At 45.4% G+C, this 17,004-nt stretch overlaps 1 protein-coding gene across 1 annotated transcript in view; it reads right to left on the bottom strand.

Moving 5' to 3' along the window:
• Positions 1 to 17,004, bottom strand: part of map3k15 (mitogen-activated protein kinase kinase kinase 15) — a 160,093-nt gene that overhangs the window by 112,112 nt on the left and 30,977 nt on the right. Inside the window, exons 3-5 of the mRNA XM_067992682.1 lie at positions 10,166 to 10,359; positions 2,478 to 2,646; positions 121 to 227 (exon numbers count right to left, since the gene is read on the bottom strand). Coding sequence (XP_067848783.1) covers positions 121 to 227; positions 2,478 to 2,646; positions 10,166 to 10,359 — 470 coding nt within the window. The remainder of the gene's footprint in view (positions 1 to 120; positions 228 to 2,477; positions 2,647 to 10,165; positions 10,360 to 17,004) is intronic.

Below are 17,004 nucleotides of genomic sequence, written 5' to 3' on the forward strand. Positions count from 1 at the left end.
TTACAATGAAGGAAATTAGAAGGTCACAAAGGTTAAACTCATATAATCAATCCCGCGAAAGCCACCCCAGAATACAAGAGTCGACGTGTTCTCCCCGCTGCCTCACAGCGGTCACCGTACCTGTTCAGCGCAAATGCGTAGTGAAACTTGATGTTGTACTGATCAGCCAGGTCACAGGTCGGCAGCATCTCTAGGGTCTCCACCAGCGTCACCATGCCATTATAATCCTATCAGAGGGAGAGTAAAAGAACTCATTAAAAAGCATCAAAGGCCAAAATAAGATCTGAAAAATTCCAGAGGTATATCTTTTTAAACGACTGGGTAGCTTAACTAAAATGGACAGGCAGAGGAAATTTCCAGATATTTGACATTTGATTTATGAATACAATCTAGAAGCCCACTTCTGATATTTTAAAACAACGCATTTAACTCAAAATCATACAAAATAGTCAGTGTCCTGATGGCTTAGTGGAAAATACATTTCATGGTCATACAGACCACCAGGATCTGGGTTCAGAAAAATTATAGAGATCTCGCCCCTGATCGCAATCCAATGATTCCGGTTGAACAGACTCAGGCTTGTCCACAATCAAATAACCAGCTAACACTTACTGTCCTGACTGCCTCACACGTGAAGAGTGATCACTTTGGCCTGATCCCAGAACTATGCTCTAGGATGAATCAGCACCTTCAGTAGAAGAGGTAAAGGCAGGAAACTAAAGAGCATGCGTCCTTGAGTAAGACCTAATCCAAGAGGGCCTCATCAACATGCAGATCATGGTGCCGGTTTTCAGGGAAGAAGTTGTACAGCCAGGGACTTACAGCTGCTTTTGTTGAAGCTTTGAAGATTTTTGTGAGTTTGGATACTAGCTGCTCAGGTAATGGCAAACTCTGACCGGGCCTAGTTTTGGGTGGCCTTTAAAAGACTTGCATTTATATAGTGCCTTTCACGACCTCAGGATGTCCCAAAGTGGTTTACAGCCAATCAAGTACTTTTTGAAGTGTAGTCACTGTCGTAATGTAGGAAACATGGCAGCCAATTTGCACACAGCAAGGTCCCACAAACAGCAATGTGATAATGACCAGATAATATGTTTCTATGTGATGTTGTTTGATGGATAAATATTGACCAGGACACTGGGAGAACTCCTCTCCACTTCTTCAAAATAGTGCCATGGATTCTTTTACGTCTACCTGAAAGGGCAGAAAGGGCCTCAGTTAATGTCTCATCCAAAAGACGGCACCTCTGACAGTGCAGCATTCCCTCAGTACTGCACTGGAGTGTCAGCCTGGATTTTGTGCTCAAGTCTCAGGAGTGGGGCTTGAACCCACAACCTTCAGACTCAGAGGCAGGAGTGCTACCACTGAGCCACAGCTGACATCATTTACAGACAGTGGATCAATTATTAATGATATTGATACTGATATTGGTGTGAACATTTGATTCAAAATCCTTCCACTGCCTTTTCCCCACCCTACCTCTGCAATCTCCTCCAGTTCTATATCCCCTCCCAAATACTCCGTTCCTCGATTCCTTTTACCTCACCATTGATGGCAAAGCCTTCAGCTGACTCAGTCCTGCTCTTTGAAACTCCTTGCTGAATCTCCCTAGCTCTATAGATCCATTTTTATCTTTAAAAACCTCTGAAAAACCCATCTTGTTGCCCTCACTTTCAGTCGAACCTCCTAATCTCTTACTTGCTGGCTCGGCACTAGCTTTCATTACCTCTATTTATGAAGCAGCTTGGTAAGTTTTTTTGACATAAACAACAACTTGCGATATTGTGTTATAGCATCTTTAACATAGTAAAACGTCCCAAGGCACTTCACAGGAGCATTATCAAACAAATTTGACACCGAGCCACATAAGGAGATATTAGGACAGGTGACCAAAAGCTTGGTCAAAAAGGAAGGTTTCAAGGAATATCTTAAAGGAGACAGAGGGAGAGAGGTTTAGGGAGGGAATTCCAGAGCTTAGGGCCTAGACAGCTGATGCACGGCCGCCAATGGTGGAATAATTAATGTCGGGGATGCATAAGAGGCAAGGATTGGAGGAGCGTAGAGATCTCGGAGGGTTGTAGGGCTGGAGGAGGTTACAGAGATAGGGAGGAGTGAGACCATGGAGGGATTTGAAAACAAGAATGAGAATTTTAAAATCGAGACGTTGCAGAACCGAGAGCCGATGTAGGTCAGCGAGCACAGGGGTGATGAATGAACGGGACTTGGTGCGAGTTAGATTACAGGCAGCAGAGATTTGGATCAGCTCAAGTTTATGGAGGGTGGAAGATGGGAGGCTGGCCGGGGAGCATTGGAATAGTCAAGTCTAGAGGTAACAACGGCATGGATGAGGTTTTCAGCAGCAGATAAAGGTCCTAAATAAATACAATTTGTTGTTGGCCCTTTGCGGTCTCTGTACGCATGTTCCTTTGCTTTTCCTGCATCAAGCATCTCTTCAGACCCACTTCTTTTCACTGTACCTGGATGTCCCTGTATGAGAAAAGCAGGTTTGTGATAATGTCAGGCGTGACAACCTCGGTGCTTTCTATACGCAGCTTAATGCCCGAGAGCTGTTTGGCAAGCTCTTCCCCTTGGTACTTCTCCCTGGCTTGTCTAATGTCACTCAGCAGAGTATCCTTGAAATATGTGCTGTGAACACAAGAACAAAGAGATTGCACAACAGGTATTAAAGAAGATGTGTTAGAAATGAGAATTCGACAGGCTTCTCAGATTATGTTACAGATAAAACAGGAGGTCTGACATGAGGTGGAAGCTGTAAATATCAATCTATCTGTTTGGTACATTTTCCATAAAAGTGCTCCTAAAATAGAAAAAACTATGACTGCAGGCAATTGCAAAAGTTCCCATTATGATTAGCAGATTGATAGTATGGACAAGCTGGACACTAATTTAAATGTTGAGGGAGGGGAGAAAGAAAAAATAGATTGTGAAGCAGCACGTTATATGTGGAATGTAGCATTACTACTGTTGAGTTTTGGGTTGGGCAGTCATGTTTATGAGCAAACTTTTGAGAAATTTCTAAAATGCAAACCAACACCAAAGTCATTTCAAACAAAAGTCCATTTTTCCACCTACTTCTGAGCCTCGTGAAATCTTTAGATGAATATTCATTTTCAGCAAAGCGAACGTCTAGCCTTGTCTAATTTTGGACTTGGTACGAACTGCTGCACTAGTGGGACTGTAAGAGAGATTTTTTATTTGGCTTAGCTCAACAATGTCACAATTATTAAAAGCGTAGCTAATTCTCACAAAATGGAGCACGGAGTTGCTTGTGGAAACGGACAAGATGAATTTTTACATTTAAAATGCTGGTTGACTTTATTTTATACACCGGATACCAGAGTTTGTGTTTTGTTTTTCTTGACATCTCCTCTAACTTTTTCAGGTACTTTCCAAGTAAGTTCTAAGCATGGGCCAAAACATTCACTTCAGCTGAAATAAAATGGTTCACTCGAATTTTTACTCATCAGCAATGGGAACATTCCACACACTTAGTTTGCCAGGTTCAACTTGGCTCAGTTGGTGTCACTTGCATTGCAGAGTCATAAGGTCATGGGTTCAAGCCCCACTCCAGGACATTAGCACATAATCTAGGCTGACACTTCAGTGCAGTACTGAGGGAATGCTGCACTGTTAGAAGAACCGTTTCTCAGATGAGATATTAAACTGAGGCCCAATTTGCAGTCCCATAGTTAAAAGTATTTCTCCTGGTGCGTGACTGATATTCTTCCCTCAGCCAACAGCACCAATTAGCTGATCAGTCATCTGATTGCTGTTTGTGGGGCTTTATTAACTCTCCCCTTCCTCTTTCATAAACAACACAACGCACCCTACCTGGCTTCTGAGCATCCTCAATTCCGGATACAATTTCTTCCCCAGGCCTCCCAGCCCCAAACCATTCTCCGATATGAATCCTCAAACGAGACTACAACTTCTAAAAGCCACCTTGTAGCTGACAATCTGCCAGCTACAAAGACATACTGTTCTCTCCATGGCCCACCTTCCCTTCTCAAAACGCTTTTCAGTGGCCTGCATACTCCTGGTCTATGGTCTTCTTCAGTGGCCCACTCCCTCTCATGCAGCAGTGCAAACATAGGAGGGAAAATCATAGAAACATGGACAGGTAAAACAGAAGAATTAGAAATGGGAGAAGTAAGTGAGAATGAAAATAGCAAGAGAAGAAAGAAAGAAAGAATGAATTTGCATTTATATAGCGTCTTTCACAATCTCAGGACATCCCAAAGCGCTTTACAACCAATGAAATACTTTTGAAACATAGTCACTGTTGTAATGTTTTGCTCACTGAGCCTTACACTTGCCCCCCTCCCCCACAGTGCTACAGTCTAACCCCATTCCCACATTTATTGACCCCACTTCCCAGCCCTCAGAATGACACTGGAGAAGGTATAGCATTACACATGGGCATACTTCTTTGTGCCATCCTTATGGAAGAGGAAGAAATACAGCAGTACATGGAGGTGAGGAGAATAAGGCTGCATGGCAGTGGACACCAGCCCACCAGGTACTTCCCTCCACAGCATATCTATAGGCAATATAGATCCTTCAAGGATCTCCTGAAGGAGCTCTATGTTTGAAGGATGCAATTGTACATCGGTGTGATCTACTTCACAAAGATCTTCAACCTCGCTCCACCGCCAGAACAGCTCTGCCCGTCGCCATGAAAGTGACCATAGTCCTGATTTTTTTTTTGGCATCGGATCTTCTCAAGCTGCCACAGTGGATCTGTGCAACATTACCCAGGAATCAGTCGCTCCTGTCTTCCACCTCTTTCAGATGGGCTTGAAACATTCACAGCCCTTTGGCGAGATGCTGCCCTGTCATGGTGTCCCATGGGCACAGCTGGTCTCTGACTGGTCGTGGTTCTGGCAAGAGGCACTTCAGATGAGGGAGGGAGATGGCCCGCATGGATAAAAAGCAAACTGGTCGAGGAAAAAAATCTCTGCACCGCTTCTGCACTGAAGCATCCTGGGGCCTAAGCTCCTCACTGCGCTTTTAGAATGCAATTACATAGGTACATAAGAACATGAGAACTAGGAGCAGGGGTAGGCCAAGCGGCCCCTCGAGCCTGCTCTGCCATTCAATAAGATCATGGCTGATCTTCCACCTCAACTCCACTTTCCCGCCCTATCCCCATATCCCTTGATTCTTAGTGTCCAAATATCCATCGATCTCAGTCTTGAAATTAATCAAGGACTGAGCATCCACAGCCCTCTGGGTGGTGAATTCCAAAGATTCACAACACTCTGAGTGAAGATATTCCTCCTCATCTCGGTCCTAAAGGCCGACCCCTTATCTTGAGACTATGACCCCTAGTTCTAGACTCTCCTGCCAGGGGAAACAGTCTCTCAGCATCTACCCTGTCAAGCCCTCTAAGAATTTTATACATTTCAATGAGATCACCTCTCATTCTTCTAAACTCCACAACTTACCCCACTTCATATGCAAATTAACTTATGCAGGAAACTAGCGTACAACTCCCTCTGCTGTTGAACAGCATAACTTACTGGCACACCAATGGCTCAACGGAAATCTAGGACATTCACGGCCATAATCTTTTTTCAGTTTGTGATCCATATGCCATTCCTAGTATCTATATATCTGCCAGTCAGTGTTATTGATTGATTTGCTATGTCTATTTAAGGGATGTAAAAGGAACAACAACAACAATAACTTGCATTTATATAGCAACTTTAACGTAGTAAAATGTCCCAAGGTGCTTCACAGGAGCGTTGTCAACCAAAATTTGAGACCAAGTCACATAAGGAGATATTAGGAAAGTTGACCAAAAGCTTGATCAAAGAGGTAGGTTTTAAGGACCATCTTAAAGGAGGAGAGATAGAGAAGCGGAGAGGTTTAGGGAGAGAATTCCAGGGCTTAGGACCTAGGCAGCTGAAGGCACGGCCGCCAATGGTGGAGCAATTAAAATTAGGGCTGTGCAAGAGGCCAGAATTGGAGGAGTGCAGAGATCTCGGAGGATTGTATGGCTGGAAGAGGTTACAGAGGTAGGGAGGGGCGAGGACATGGAGGGATTTGAAAACAAAGATGAGAATTTTAAAATAGAGGCATTCCCTGACCGGGAGCCAATGTCGGTCAGCGAACAGAGAGGTGATGGATGAACGTGACTTGGTTCAAGTTAGGATACGGGCAGCAGAGTTTTGAATGAGCTCAACTTTATGGAGGGTGGAAGATGGGAGGCCGACCAGGAGGGCATTGGAATAGTCGAGTCTAGAGGTAGCAAAGGCACGGATGAGGGTTTCAGCAGCAGATGAGCTGAGGCAGAGGTAGAGACGGGCAATGTTACGGAGGTGGCAGTAGGCGGTCTTGGTGATGGAGTGGATATGTGGTCGGAAGCTCATCTTAGAGTCAAATAAGTTGTGAATAGTCTAGTTCGGCCTCAGACAGTGGCCAGGGAGAGGGATGGAGTCGGTGACTAGCGGGGATCATAGAAAATGGCTTCGGTCTTCCTAATACTTAATTGGAGAAAATTTTGTTCATCCAGTCCTTGATGTCGGACAAGCAGTGTGACAAATGAGAAACAGTGGAGGGGTCGAGAGAGGTGGTGGTGAGGTAGAGCTGGATGTCGTCAACGTACATGTGCACTCTGACGTGTTTTCGGATGGTGTCACCGAGGGGCATCATGTAGATGAGAAAGAGGAGGGGGCCAAGGATAGATCCTTGGGGAACTCCAGAGGTAATAGTGTGGGAATGGGAAGAGAAGCCATTGCAGGTGATTCTCTGGCTACTCTTATCTATTATCTGGATAGATAAGAATGAAACCAGGCGAGCGCAATCCCACCCAGCTGGACGACAGAGGAGAGGCCTTGGAGGTGGATGGTGTGGTCAATCATTGGTCAACCACTGCAGACAGGTCGAGAAGGATGTGGAAGGATAGGTTATTATCGTCACAGTCACATAGGATGTCATTTGTGACTTTGATAAGGGACGTTTCAGTACTGTGGCTGGGGCGGAAACCTAATTGGAGGCATTCAAACATGGAATTGCGGGAAAGATGAGCATGGATTTGGGAGGCGACAATACGTTCAAGGAATTTGGAGAGGAAAGGGAGGTTGGAGATGGGGCGGTAGTTTGCAAAGACAGAGGAGTCAAGGGTGGGTTTTTTGAGGAGGGGGGTGATGACGGCACATTTGAAGTGGAGGGGGACAGTACCTGGGGAGAGGGAACCATTGATAATATCAGCTAACATGGGGGCCAGGAGGGAAGTTGGGTGGCCTGCAGTTTGGTTGGAATATAGTCGAGGGAGCAGGAGGTGGGTCTCATGGTCAAGATGAGCTCAGAGAGGGCAATGGGGAGATAGGAGAGAAATTAGAGAAAGATGCAAGTTCAGGGCTAGGGCAGGGGGGAACCCTAGAGGAAGTTTGGCTTGGTGGGCTAGGGGAAGGGAGGGGAGCAGCAGAGACAGCTGAACGGATGGTCTCAATCTTAGTGACAAAGATGTCTATGAGCTCCTCGCACTTATTGTTGGAGATGAGGGTGGAGGAGGCGGGAAGAGGGGTTTAAGAAGACGGTTTGTAGTGAAGAGAAGCCGGGGGTTATCTTTGCACTCCAGGATGATCCTGGAATAATGAGCAGTTTTGGCAGAGGAAAGCAGGACCCAATAGTACTTTATGTGATCCAGCCAGATCTGGTGACGAATGGCTAAACCAGTTGTCCGCCATAAACTTTCAAGTCTGCGTCCCTTGGACTTAAGGGAGCGGAGATGAGGGCCGTGCCAGGAGGAATGACCAGGGTGAGAGAGAGTAATGGTTTTAATTGGGAACAAAGGCATCAAAGGTGGAGGTGAGGGTGTGATTGAGCAGATTGGTAGCTGCAGAAATGTCATGGTGAATGGAGGGCCAAAGGCTAGACAGTTAGGAATTTCAAAGTGCAGTTGTAAGTGACTTGGGGGAGAGTTTTTTCCAAGGGCGGACTCAGAAAGAAGTGGGATTGGGAGGAGGAAGGGGATGTGGGTGGAGAGGGATACAAGGGAGTGATCAGAGATGGCCGTATCCGTGATTGACATGATGGGAATAGAGAGGCCTTGTGAGATGGCAAGGTCGAGGGTGGCCATGAATATGGTTAGGGGAGTTTATATGGAGGGAGAGATTAAGGGAGGATAGGAGGGCAGTGAACTCAGAGGAGAGAGAGGATGATGAGTTGAGATGGAGGTTGAAATCACGGAGGATGAGAAGTCACTCGGTGCAGAGGCTGAGGGAAGAAAGCAGTGAAGATATCTCGGTGAGAAACTTGGCATGGTATTTGGGTGGGTGGTGGAGAATGAGGATTTTAAAGGAGAGGTGAGAGGGGTGGAACAAAGTGAGATGCTCAAAGGAGGAGAAGGTGCCAGAGGAATAGAGGGACAGACCAGGGTGTGATTTGGTGATAAGGGCCACACCACCACCGCAGTGATCTGGGCAGGGCAAGTGGTGGAAGATATAGCCAGGCGGGGAGGCTTCATTAAATGGGAAGGTATCATCACCCATCAGCCAGGTTTCCATCAAGGCCATGATGTCGATGCAATCATCCACAATAATCTCATGGATGGCAAGGGCCTTGTTCACAAGTGAATAGACATTCTGGAGGGAGATGCGGAGAGAGGCGGTGATAGCTGATCTGCTGGCAGAGTCCACAGGGTCAATGCTGGGAGGGGTGAGTGGGACGGGATGGAGATTGGCAAGATTAGCCCCCAGCGGGCATGCTGGGCGGGAAAGTTGGTGAGAGAGTAGGATGGGGCAGTTGGGGTTGCTGCTTGTAAGGAAGCAGCGATGAGAGCCTCGATGGGCCCTTCAGAGGATGCCAAGGGGGCACAGAGGGAAGCTGTGTCTAAGAGGGAGTCAAGCAGCAAGGTCAAGGAATGCTGAAGGGCAGGGGTAGGGATTTTTGGGGGGCAGAGTACCCGAGAGGGGAGAAATGAAAGGAGGCATGGTGACAGGAAAGAGGGGCCTTGGAGGGGTAAAGAAAAAAGAAGAAAAAGGGGGGAAAAGGGGAAATAGAAGCGATGGGCTCTGGTCCGATCAGTAGATAAAAATGAGTTTGGAAAGCTGTGCGTATTACATAATAACTAAAGCAAATGTTTATGTGCTATTTTCATCCTGCTAACTGGGTCATTAGATAATCCATTCAGCACCATGTCTGAAGTGAAAGCCAACAAAGGGACTGCAGGGTGATAAACTATCAAAGCCATTTGAAAGGAGATGGTATTATCACTGTGATTTTTAGGAAAGGGCTTTAGTTCTATATGTTGAAGGTACTTTTTGGTTGATTAACGATCAACTAGTGACTAATTTTCCTAGAGGGAAGTAAGTGGGGTCTCATTGGGGTTGTGTTGGTTGTAGGATAACACATTTGGCGTTGGGAGATTGAGACCAAGTCAGTCCTCTGAGCCAGACATCATTTATACCTGTGGTAGGGAGATCTGCAGTCCTCCATGGTGCTATTGATCATTGATCAACCAGCCTGGTTCATCCATGGGACCTGAAATTCCTCCAACTCAACTCCAGAATATTCTGTTAGCCAATACACTGTAGGGTAGGGTAGTCTTAACTGGACAAGCAGCAGGAAGCTCAACAGTGCTGATAAGCTGCATGGTTTCAGCCAGTTAAACAACAACTTGCATTTATATAGGATCTTTAACACAAAAAACATCCCAAGGCACTTCACAAAAGGAAAAAGGTAGAGCAGCTGGCACTGACCCATGGAAAAAAAATGATTAGAAACTGCCGACCAAAAACCCGGTCAGAATTGACATCCCACACGATGATGAGCGCAGAAATTCATCTGCATGTTCTGTCCATAGCTCAGATTTCAATTCGCTGTTTTCTTTTTAACCTCTCCAAATCAATCTTGGAATTTGCTTTGATATTCCCTCCTAATTTTTGCCATATTGTACAACATGCAGACTGTGCAACAGTGATGGTAATGCCACTTTCCTGGGGGCAAAGGTCAGGAAAATCAGCCTTGATAAAACACGCTATAAAAGTAAATCTTGTTTTTGATTAGGCCGTGTTGATTTTTTTTTGGGGGGGTTCAATGTTTGTGCTCCCCTATTCTCCCCCCCCCACCATATTTTCAATTACCACATCAAACCTGAGACTCTGATAAATATCTCTCGTGACATGAAAGTAATTACCATGAGATAATATCAATATCTTTCAGGAGACTGATTAATTTCTCCACCAATGGTTGGCAGAATGGTCCCAGTAAGTTGTCCCAGTTCGGTTGTAAGTACTCAGAGGCTCTCCGTTGAATATCATTCTCACAGCACAGGAAATCGTCGTTAGTAGTCGTCACATAGGGGATAAAATGACAGTTCCCACTAGCAGCCTGGCAAAAAGAAAATACATTATTAAGTCAACTTATAAAAAAGATCCATCCTATTCGTAAAACTTTGTGTCATGTGGCACCATAAGGGATTGAACCTTATGTTATAGATTGTAGGTTGGAGAAATTAGTGTCGCAGGAAGAGGATGGCGCAAGTAACGGAAACCCGAAAAGCTGATCGTTCAGGACAAGCGCAAGCAATCGGCAACTCTGAATGCAGTGTTCACAGACAGAAGGCTTCAATAATACATCTGGGCCCTGGCTCTCACCCCACTTCAACTCTGGCATAGTAAATTGGAGATGGGGAGGGGTGGGTTGGTGCCAATGTGGCACCTGCAACACAATAGTTATTAGCACTTTGCAATGAAAATGGGCATAAAACCTCATACTGCTTCTACACACATACCATTGAATTCTGATGGTTCTAATGGTTTAGCCCCTATAACTTGTCTTTCAAGATCCATTTTTTCCCTGCCTCATAACAAACTTAAGTAGAGCTCCTCCAATATCAGGTCCCAGGGAACATTTGTCTGATAGCCCTACAAGGTTATGTGAACAACTGACTAGCATTTACTATAACAAATAATAATTTCAGATGTAAAATAAATATAATTATTGATATGAATTTGGTGGCATCAGTTGTTGTGTGATTTGTTATGATTAAGATAATTCACCAATGAAGATATCCTGGACAGATTCATGTACACAGTAGCTCCATTATACCCAGATTATCAGCGTTAAAACAAGACTGGGTATGATTGCAAACTACCACATCGAGCCCAGTCAAAAACTATACTAGTTACCATTTCCCACCAGCTACTTATCTCTTGCTCTGAGTGGTCGCTGAGAAATGTAAAGGATATTCAGTTCGTAAGTAACTAACAATGTAGGAGGTCAGTGGGATCTACAGGAGCATTTTAATTCAAAATACTACGATATTGCTTTGCAGGGTTACTGTAGCTTTACAGGCCAAGGATCTGACAAAGGCACTAACTCTAAAATATTAAATGATCTTTTCCCCTTTCAGATGCTGTACGATGTGCAGTGTATTTTCAGTTTTTATTTCAGATTTCCAGCATTTTGAAGGTCTGTTTTTTAATCGTAACTACCTGATCTCGATCCCTGGTTTGTGTTGGCTTAGTTGATCTCACCCGGAATGACAGCAGGCCGCTACAATTGGTCTCAGAATCCTTGAAGTAAGGAGGGGAAAACTCAGCCAGGGATCCCACTCCTGATCACTATCCAGTCAGTCCTGCTGGAAGGTACATGTGCGTATGAGGTATGTGTAATAAAATCGTGTGGAAGCGCAAAACGGAGTCTGTGGGCAAGTGACAGATTAACACAGCACCTGTTTAATGGCTGGTACTGCCGTATGAGGAAGATGCGAAGAGGGTCGCCCCGTTTGACATTCCAGGGCATCTTCCACAGAGAATGACCGTGCACCATGGCAGGAGATGGCTCAATGCTATGTACACTATCAGAGGGAGACAAGAACAGAAGCAGGAGAAAACAGCATATTTTAAGGAATGTGGCAAGGCAAGACAACCCAACAATAACAAATTTGCATGCCAAATGCTTGTAAATGTGTTTCATAGGTATTGTTGACACATGCAAAGCCCTCACACAACCTCCCAGCTCTCACATTGTATACCCATACTTCAGCAGGCCACATGTTCAAGATGCAACTTACAATTGAAAACCTTGGCACATTTACATCTTCCAAGTTCATTATAACACAAAATGGTTACTTATTGACACATAGGATGGGGAGCAGGTTGGGCCCATTCCTCTCATTGCGTATATGCACCTTCAACTTACAACTTCTCAAGGCTACTCCTCCCATGACAAGATTGTGCATAATTAGAGAAGACCCAAACTGGAAGGCTCAAAGATCACAGGCCCTTGACAGCCTTGGAGAAGGCCACCCTGGACATCCCAGCATAGACTGAGTAGATGAAGCAACAGGTTTCAGAGAGATAAACGGCCATTAGGAAAGCAACAAATCGGCAATGAAAAAGCTGGGAAATAAATCTGGGCCTTTCTGCCATTCTGCCTAGACTGAGTCGTGGGCTCCTCATTTCTGTCCTTCTGTAGTTTTCTGAGGCTTCTGAACCAGTAACTCAAACAGTTAGCAAAATGGGTCACGATGCAACATAAATGGCTGTGGCCTGAATGAAAAGGCCTAAAAACATTGATAAGTGGTAGTGCAGCAGCAATGGTTTATCCATCTTAATCACCAGCCATAAAAATAAGGTTCATTTAATCACGCGTTATGCAATGATGATGACATTTTATGCCAAACAAACAGACATAATCCATTTGCCTAATGGAATAAAATCTTGCAAAGTTCATTTTTTCTAAATTGAATGCTTACTTAATGATAGTAACTCACTGGAAGATATCCTTAAAATTGCCCTATTCTTAGCGTTTAATAGAACCACTTGGCCAAGCAATTTTTATTTCCGTGAACAAAAAATCTTACCTCCTGCCATCTTAAATCAACATTTTTTTACAACTGAGTTATAAAAGCTTTTCTAAAAGTGAGACTTGTCGACAGCAGTAACCACTAAAAGAAAGTTGTCCAAACAATCTGAGTTAATCCAGCAGAGGCAGAAGGCCTACCCAGGGCTAGATTTTTTTTATTATTAATTCTCAGGATGTGAACATCACTGGCAAGGCCAGCATTTATTGCCCATCCCTAATGGCTTTGAGAAGGTGATGGTGGGCTTTCTTCTTGAACTGCTGCAGTCCTTGTGGTGAAGGTGGTTTGACACAATTGAGGCCCCTTCAGAGGGCAGTTAAGAGACTGATGGTGGACTGGAGTCACATAAGGACAGCAGGTTTCCTTGCCTAAATGACATTAGTGAGCCAATTGGATTTTTATGACAATCCAACAGCTTCATGGTCAGTTTTACTGATACCAGCTTTTAAAATAAAAATAAATAAAGATAAATCAAATGAAAACATTTTCATTATTAAATCAGTTGTTAAAAATACATAAATAAAGGGCATGATTGATGGAGGCGGGAAGGGACTGGGGGAGGGGGGGAAGATAATCGGCCGCGAAACCCGGAAGGTAAGTTGGCACACGATTGCGACCTTAATGAGGTCAATAAATTTTACTTCCGGTCTGTCGGGCGGGAAGGCCGGGAATTGAATAAGAGGGAGGATGGGATCGTGGGCCGTAGAGGACATTGGGGGAGCTGATGCCGGGAAGAGATTGGAGGTCGCTTTAAGATCGGAAGACGAGATCAGAGGTCGCTCGAAGATGTTGAAGAGATCGGAGGTCAGGTGAAGAGTCGGAAGCAGGGTGGGGACCACCATCTGGGGAGGGGGTCAGCATCAGGGAAGGAGGAGTCTAGCAATCGGGGAGGGGGGGCCAGCATGGGGGAGGGGGGAGGGATCAGCTGATCGCAGGGGTCCTGTTGCACCAGGTGAGCTTGTTGGGCCTGGATGAAGCACTCCTGCTCTTCTGGGCCCACAAGCAGTGTAATAAAGGCACTCACCTCCTGGATCCGGCCCTTCCCGCCTGCTTTCACCTGACGTGAATCGGAAGCAATGGGAAACCCGAACAGGTAAGATTGAAGTTGTTTTACTCTTGTAATACACAAAAAATGAAGTACCTCAATTATTTCAACGAGGTACATTGCCCCTTTAAGGATCATCCCACCCGGCTTTAAATGGGGGCGGGACTTCCTGGTGTCTGTTGCATGCACACGTCCAAACGCGCCTGGGTCAAACCCGGAAGTAGTCGTGTTGGAGCCGGGGTGCGGTCTCACTCCAAAAATCCACGATTTTTACTGCCCACCTGCCCCCAACCCACCCGTTCTTGGGGGTTAAAATTACCCCCAAAGACTCAGAGGGGCTGAGGTTTAACTTCAGCAGAAAACGGGCAGTAGCGGATCTGCTGCCCATTATACACCTCGCCTGATTTTCCTTTTCTTTGAAGTCAATGGCGGGGTATGTAACAGGTGCCTGATCCACTACTGCTCATTTTCTCCCTCTGCCAAAGTTGAATTTTACCTCCAGAATCTCTTAAATTGAAGCAACCCTCTCTAAAATACTCTCTTTCTTTCTCTCCCCTCCACAATGACACATCTCTGCAGTTTCCAATGCACGTCCATTCCACATTGCCCTTCAAAATGTCCACCTCCTTGCAAATAAGACTTTCCCCACCCACAACCTCATCCTTGGAGAGTCTCTCGAATCCCTGGGGTTAACCAAAATCTGGTTTATTGACAGTCACTCTTCTCCCTTCACTGAGGGGCTCTGTCCAACTATATATTTTCAATCCAAACTATGCTGGCAGCAGTGTAGGCTCCATCATGACCCATTCCCTTATTTCTCCAGCACCTTTTCCTGCTTTGAGCACCTCACCTTGTACCTTCCCATCTCTCTTTCAAAGCGCTCATTGTCTTTTTTTTATTCATTCATGGGATGTGGGTGACACTGGCAAGGCCAGCATTTATTGCCCATCCCTAATTGCCCTTGAGAAGGCGGTGGTGAGCCGCCTTCTTGAACCGCTGCAGTCCGTGTGGTGAAGGTTCTCCCACAGTGCTGTTAGGTAGAGAATTCCAGGATTTAGACCCAGCGACAAAGAAGGAACGGCGAAATATTTCCAAGTTGGGATGGTGTATGACTTGGAGGGGAACGTGCAGGTGGTGTTGTTCCCATGTGCCTGCTGCTCTTGTCCTTCTAGGTGGCAGAGGTCGCGGGTTTGGGAGCTGCTGTCGAAGATGCCTTGGCGAGTTGCTGCAGTGCATCCTGTGGATGGTACACACTGCAGCCATGGTGCACTGGTGGTGAAGGGAGTGAATGTTTAGGGTGGTGGATGGGTTACAAATCAACCAGGCTACTTTGTCCTGGATGGTGTCGAGCTTCTTGAGTGTTGTTGGAGCTGCACTCATCCAGGCAAGTGGAGAGTATTCCATCACACTCCTGACTTGTGCCTTGTAGATGATGGAAAGGCTTTGGGGAGACAGGAGGTGAGTCACTCGCCACAGAATACCCAGCCTCTGACCTGCTCTTGTAGCCACAGTATTTATATGGCTGGTTCAGTTAAATTTCTGATCAATGGTGACCCCCAGGATGTTGATGGTGGGGGATTCGGCGATGGTAATGTCATTGAATGTCAAGGGGAGGTGGTTAGACTCTCTTTTGTTGGAGATGGTCATTGCCTGGCACTTTTCTGGTGCGAATGTTACTTGCCACTTATCAGCCCGAGCCCTGGTGATTTCCTTGCCAAAATCTCCTTCTTTCTTCAATCCAGCTCAGTACCAGGCAACTCCTCATCCTCGGTGATTTCAAGCTTCATCTAAATTTCCCTTCCCCTCCCCCCAATTTGTCTGCCTCCTGTCCTTACTCAACCTCACTCTGCACATCAACTGCCCTACCCATACCCACTACCAATCCCTTGACCTCACTATCAAGAGAGGTCACGACATCTCCAAGTTTTTGATCATTGATAAGGCCTTGTTTAATCATTTCCTTGGTTCACTCAACATCCATATTTCCGTACCCACTTCAAATCAGACTACTATCCCTCCACGCCCCAGAGAAAACTTCTCCCCCTCTCTCACCAACACCCTCTCTTAACTCCCTATTACCTCTCATCTGGCCTACTCTTGTCATGACATCAGTGTTGCTGTTGAACTACTCAATAGTTGTTTCTGTCTACAATGGCCTTCATCCCCACCAAATACTTCAAAGTTCCCTACTCCTGCTGTTCCTCCTGATCAAATTCCCTAAAGTCTGAGGGCCACAGACTTAAGCAGACTTGATGCACAACTGGCCTCATCATCACTGCTAGACTGCCATAAAAATGATCGTATTTCCCTTCCTACAGCCAAATGTTCCTACTACTCTAGGATTATCCTGGAAATTAAAAACAATTCTAGCCCCTCTTCACAAACCGACTCCTCCGACGACCTTCCTCTGTTCCCAATATCTTTACCTCCAATGCCAAATGCAAGGAGCTCATGGGATTTTTACGTCTTGAAGACTGAGTCCCTGGACGATCTTCCCCTCCTCAGCCCAAGAGTTCTAAGGCCAATTTTAGCACCCTTATAGCTGCCCCAGCTGAAATTAGACCAGACATCCAGAAACCTTTGGAAAGCTCAGCAACGTCTGGTTATTCAAACTGTCAACTAGCCTATCCATAAGTGACCTGAGGATCTCAAGAAGTTCACAGCTTATGTTACCAAAGTTACATTACATTCACTTCACCTTATTGCTGTGGTAAACTCCACTTGTGACTTTGGGTGCAGTGTTTCTTTTGAAATGGGATCAGTGGTGGATGACTCGAGGATGTGGTTAAGCATTACAAAGAAAATCATTCAGTGGGGTGACTCTAAACAGTGGATATCTTTAGCACTGATACCACTCAAAGAAAAGCCTTGGCAAAGCCTGTTAGTGCCATACATAATTTTGACTGTTGACAAATCAGACAAGTTGAGGAAGGAAATCGACTGGTTCATATTGTTTCATGTCTTGTATAACCCCATACTCTAACATAGGGAACTCCGCCTTTTCAGTAAATGAAAGTGGGCTTGTTCAAATTTCACCTGTACGAAGAACGCTAATTATATAAGAATTTAGGTAGGTTTAAAAGGAATTCCATGACATGGGATGGGATGGTGATGTAATGCA

Source organism: Heptranchias perlo, chromosome 11 (genome assembly GCF_035084215.1).
Source record: "Heptranchias perlo isolate sHepPer1 chromosome 11, sHepPer1.hap1, whole genome shotgun sequence".
NCBI lineage: Eukaryota > Metazoa > Chordata > Chondrichthyes > Hexanchiformes > Hexanchidae > Heptranchias > Heptranchias perlo.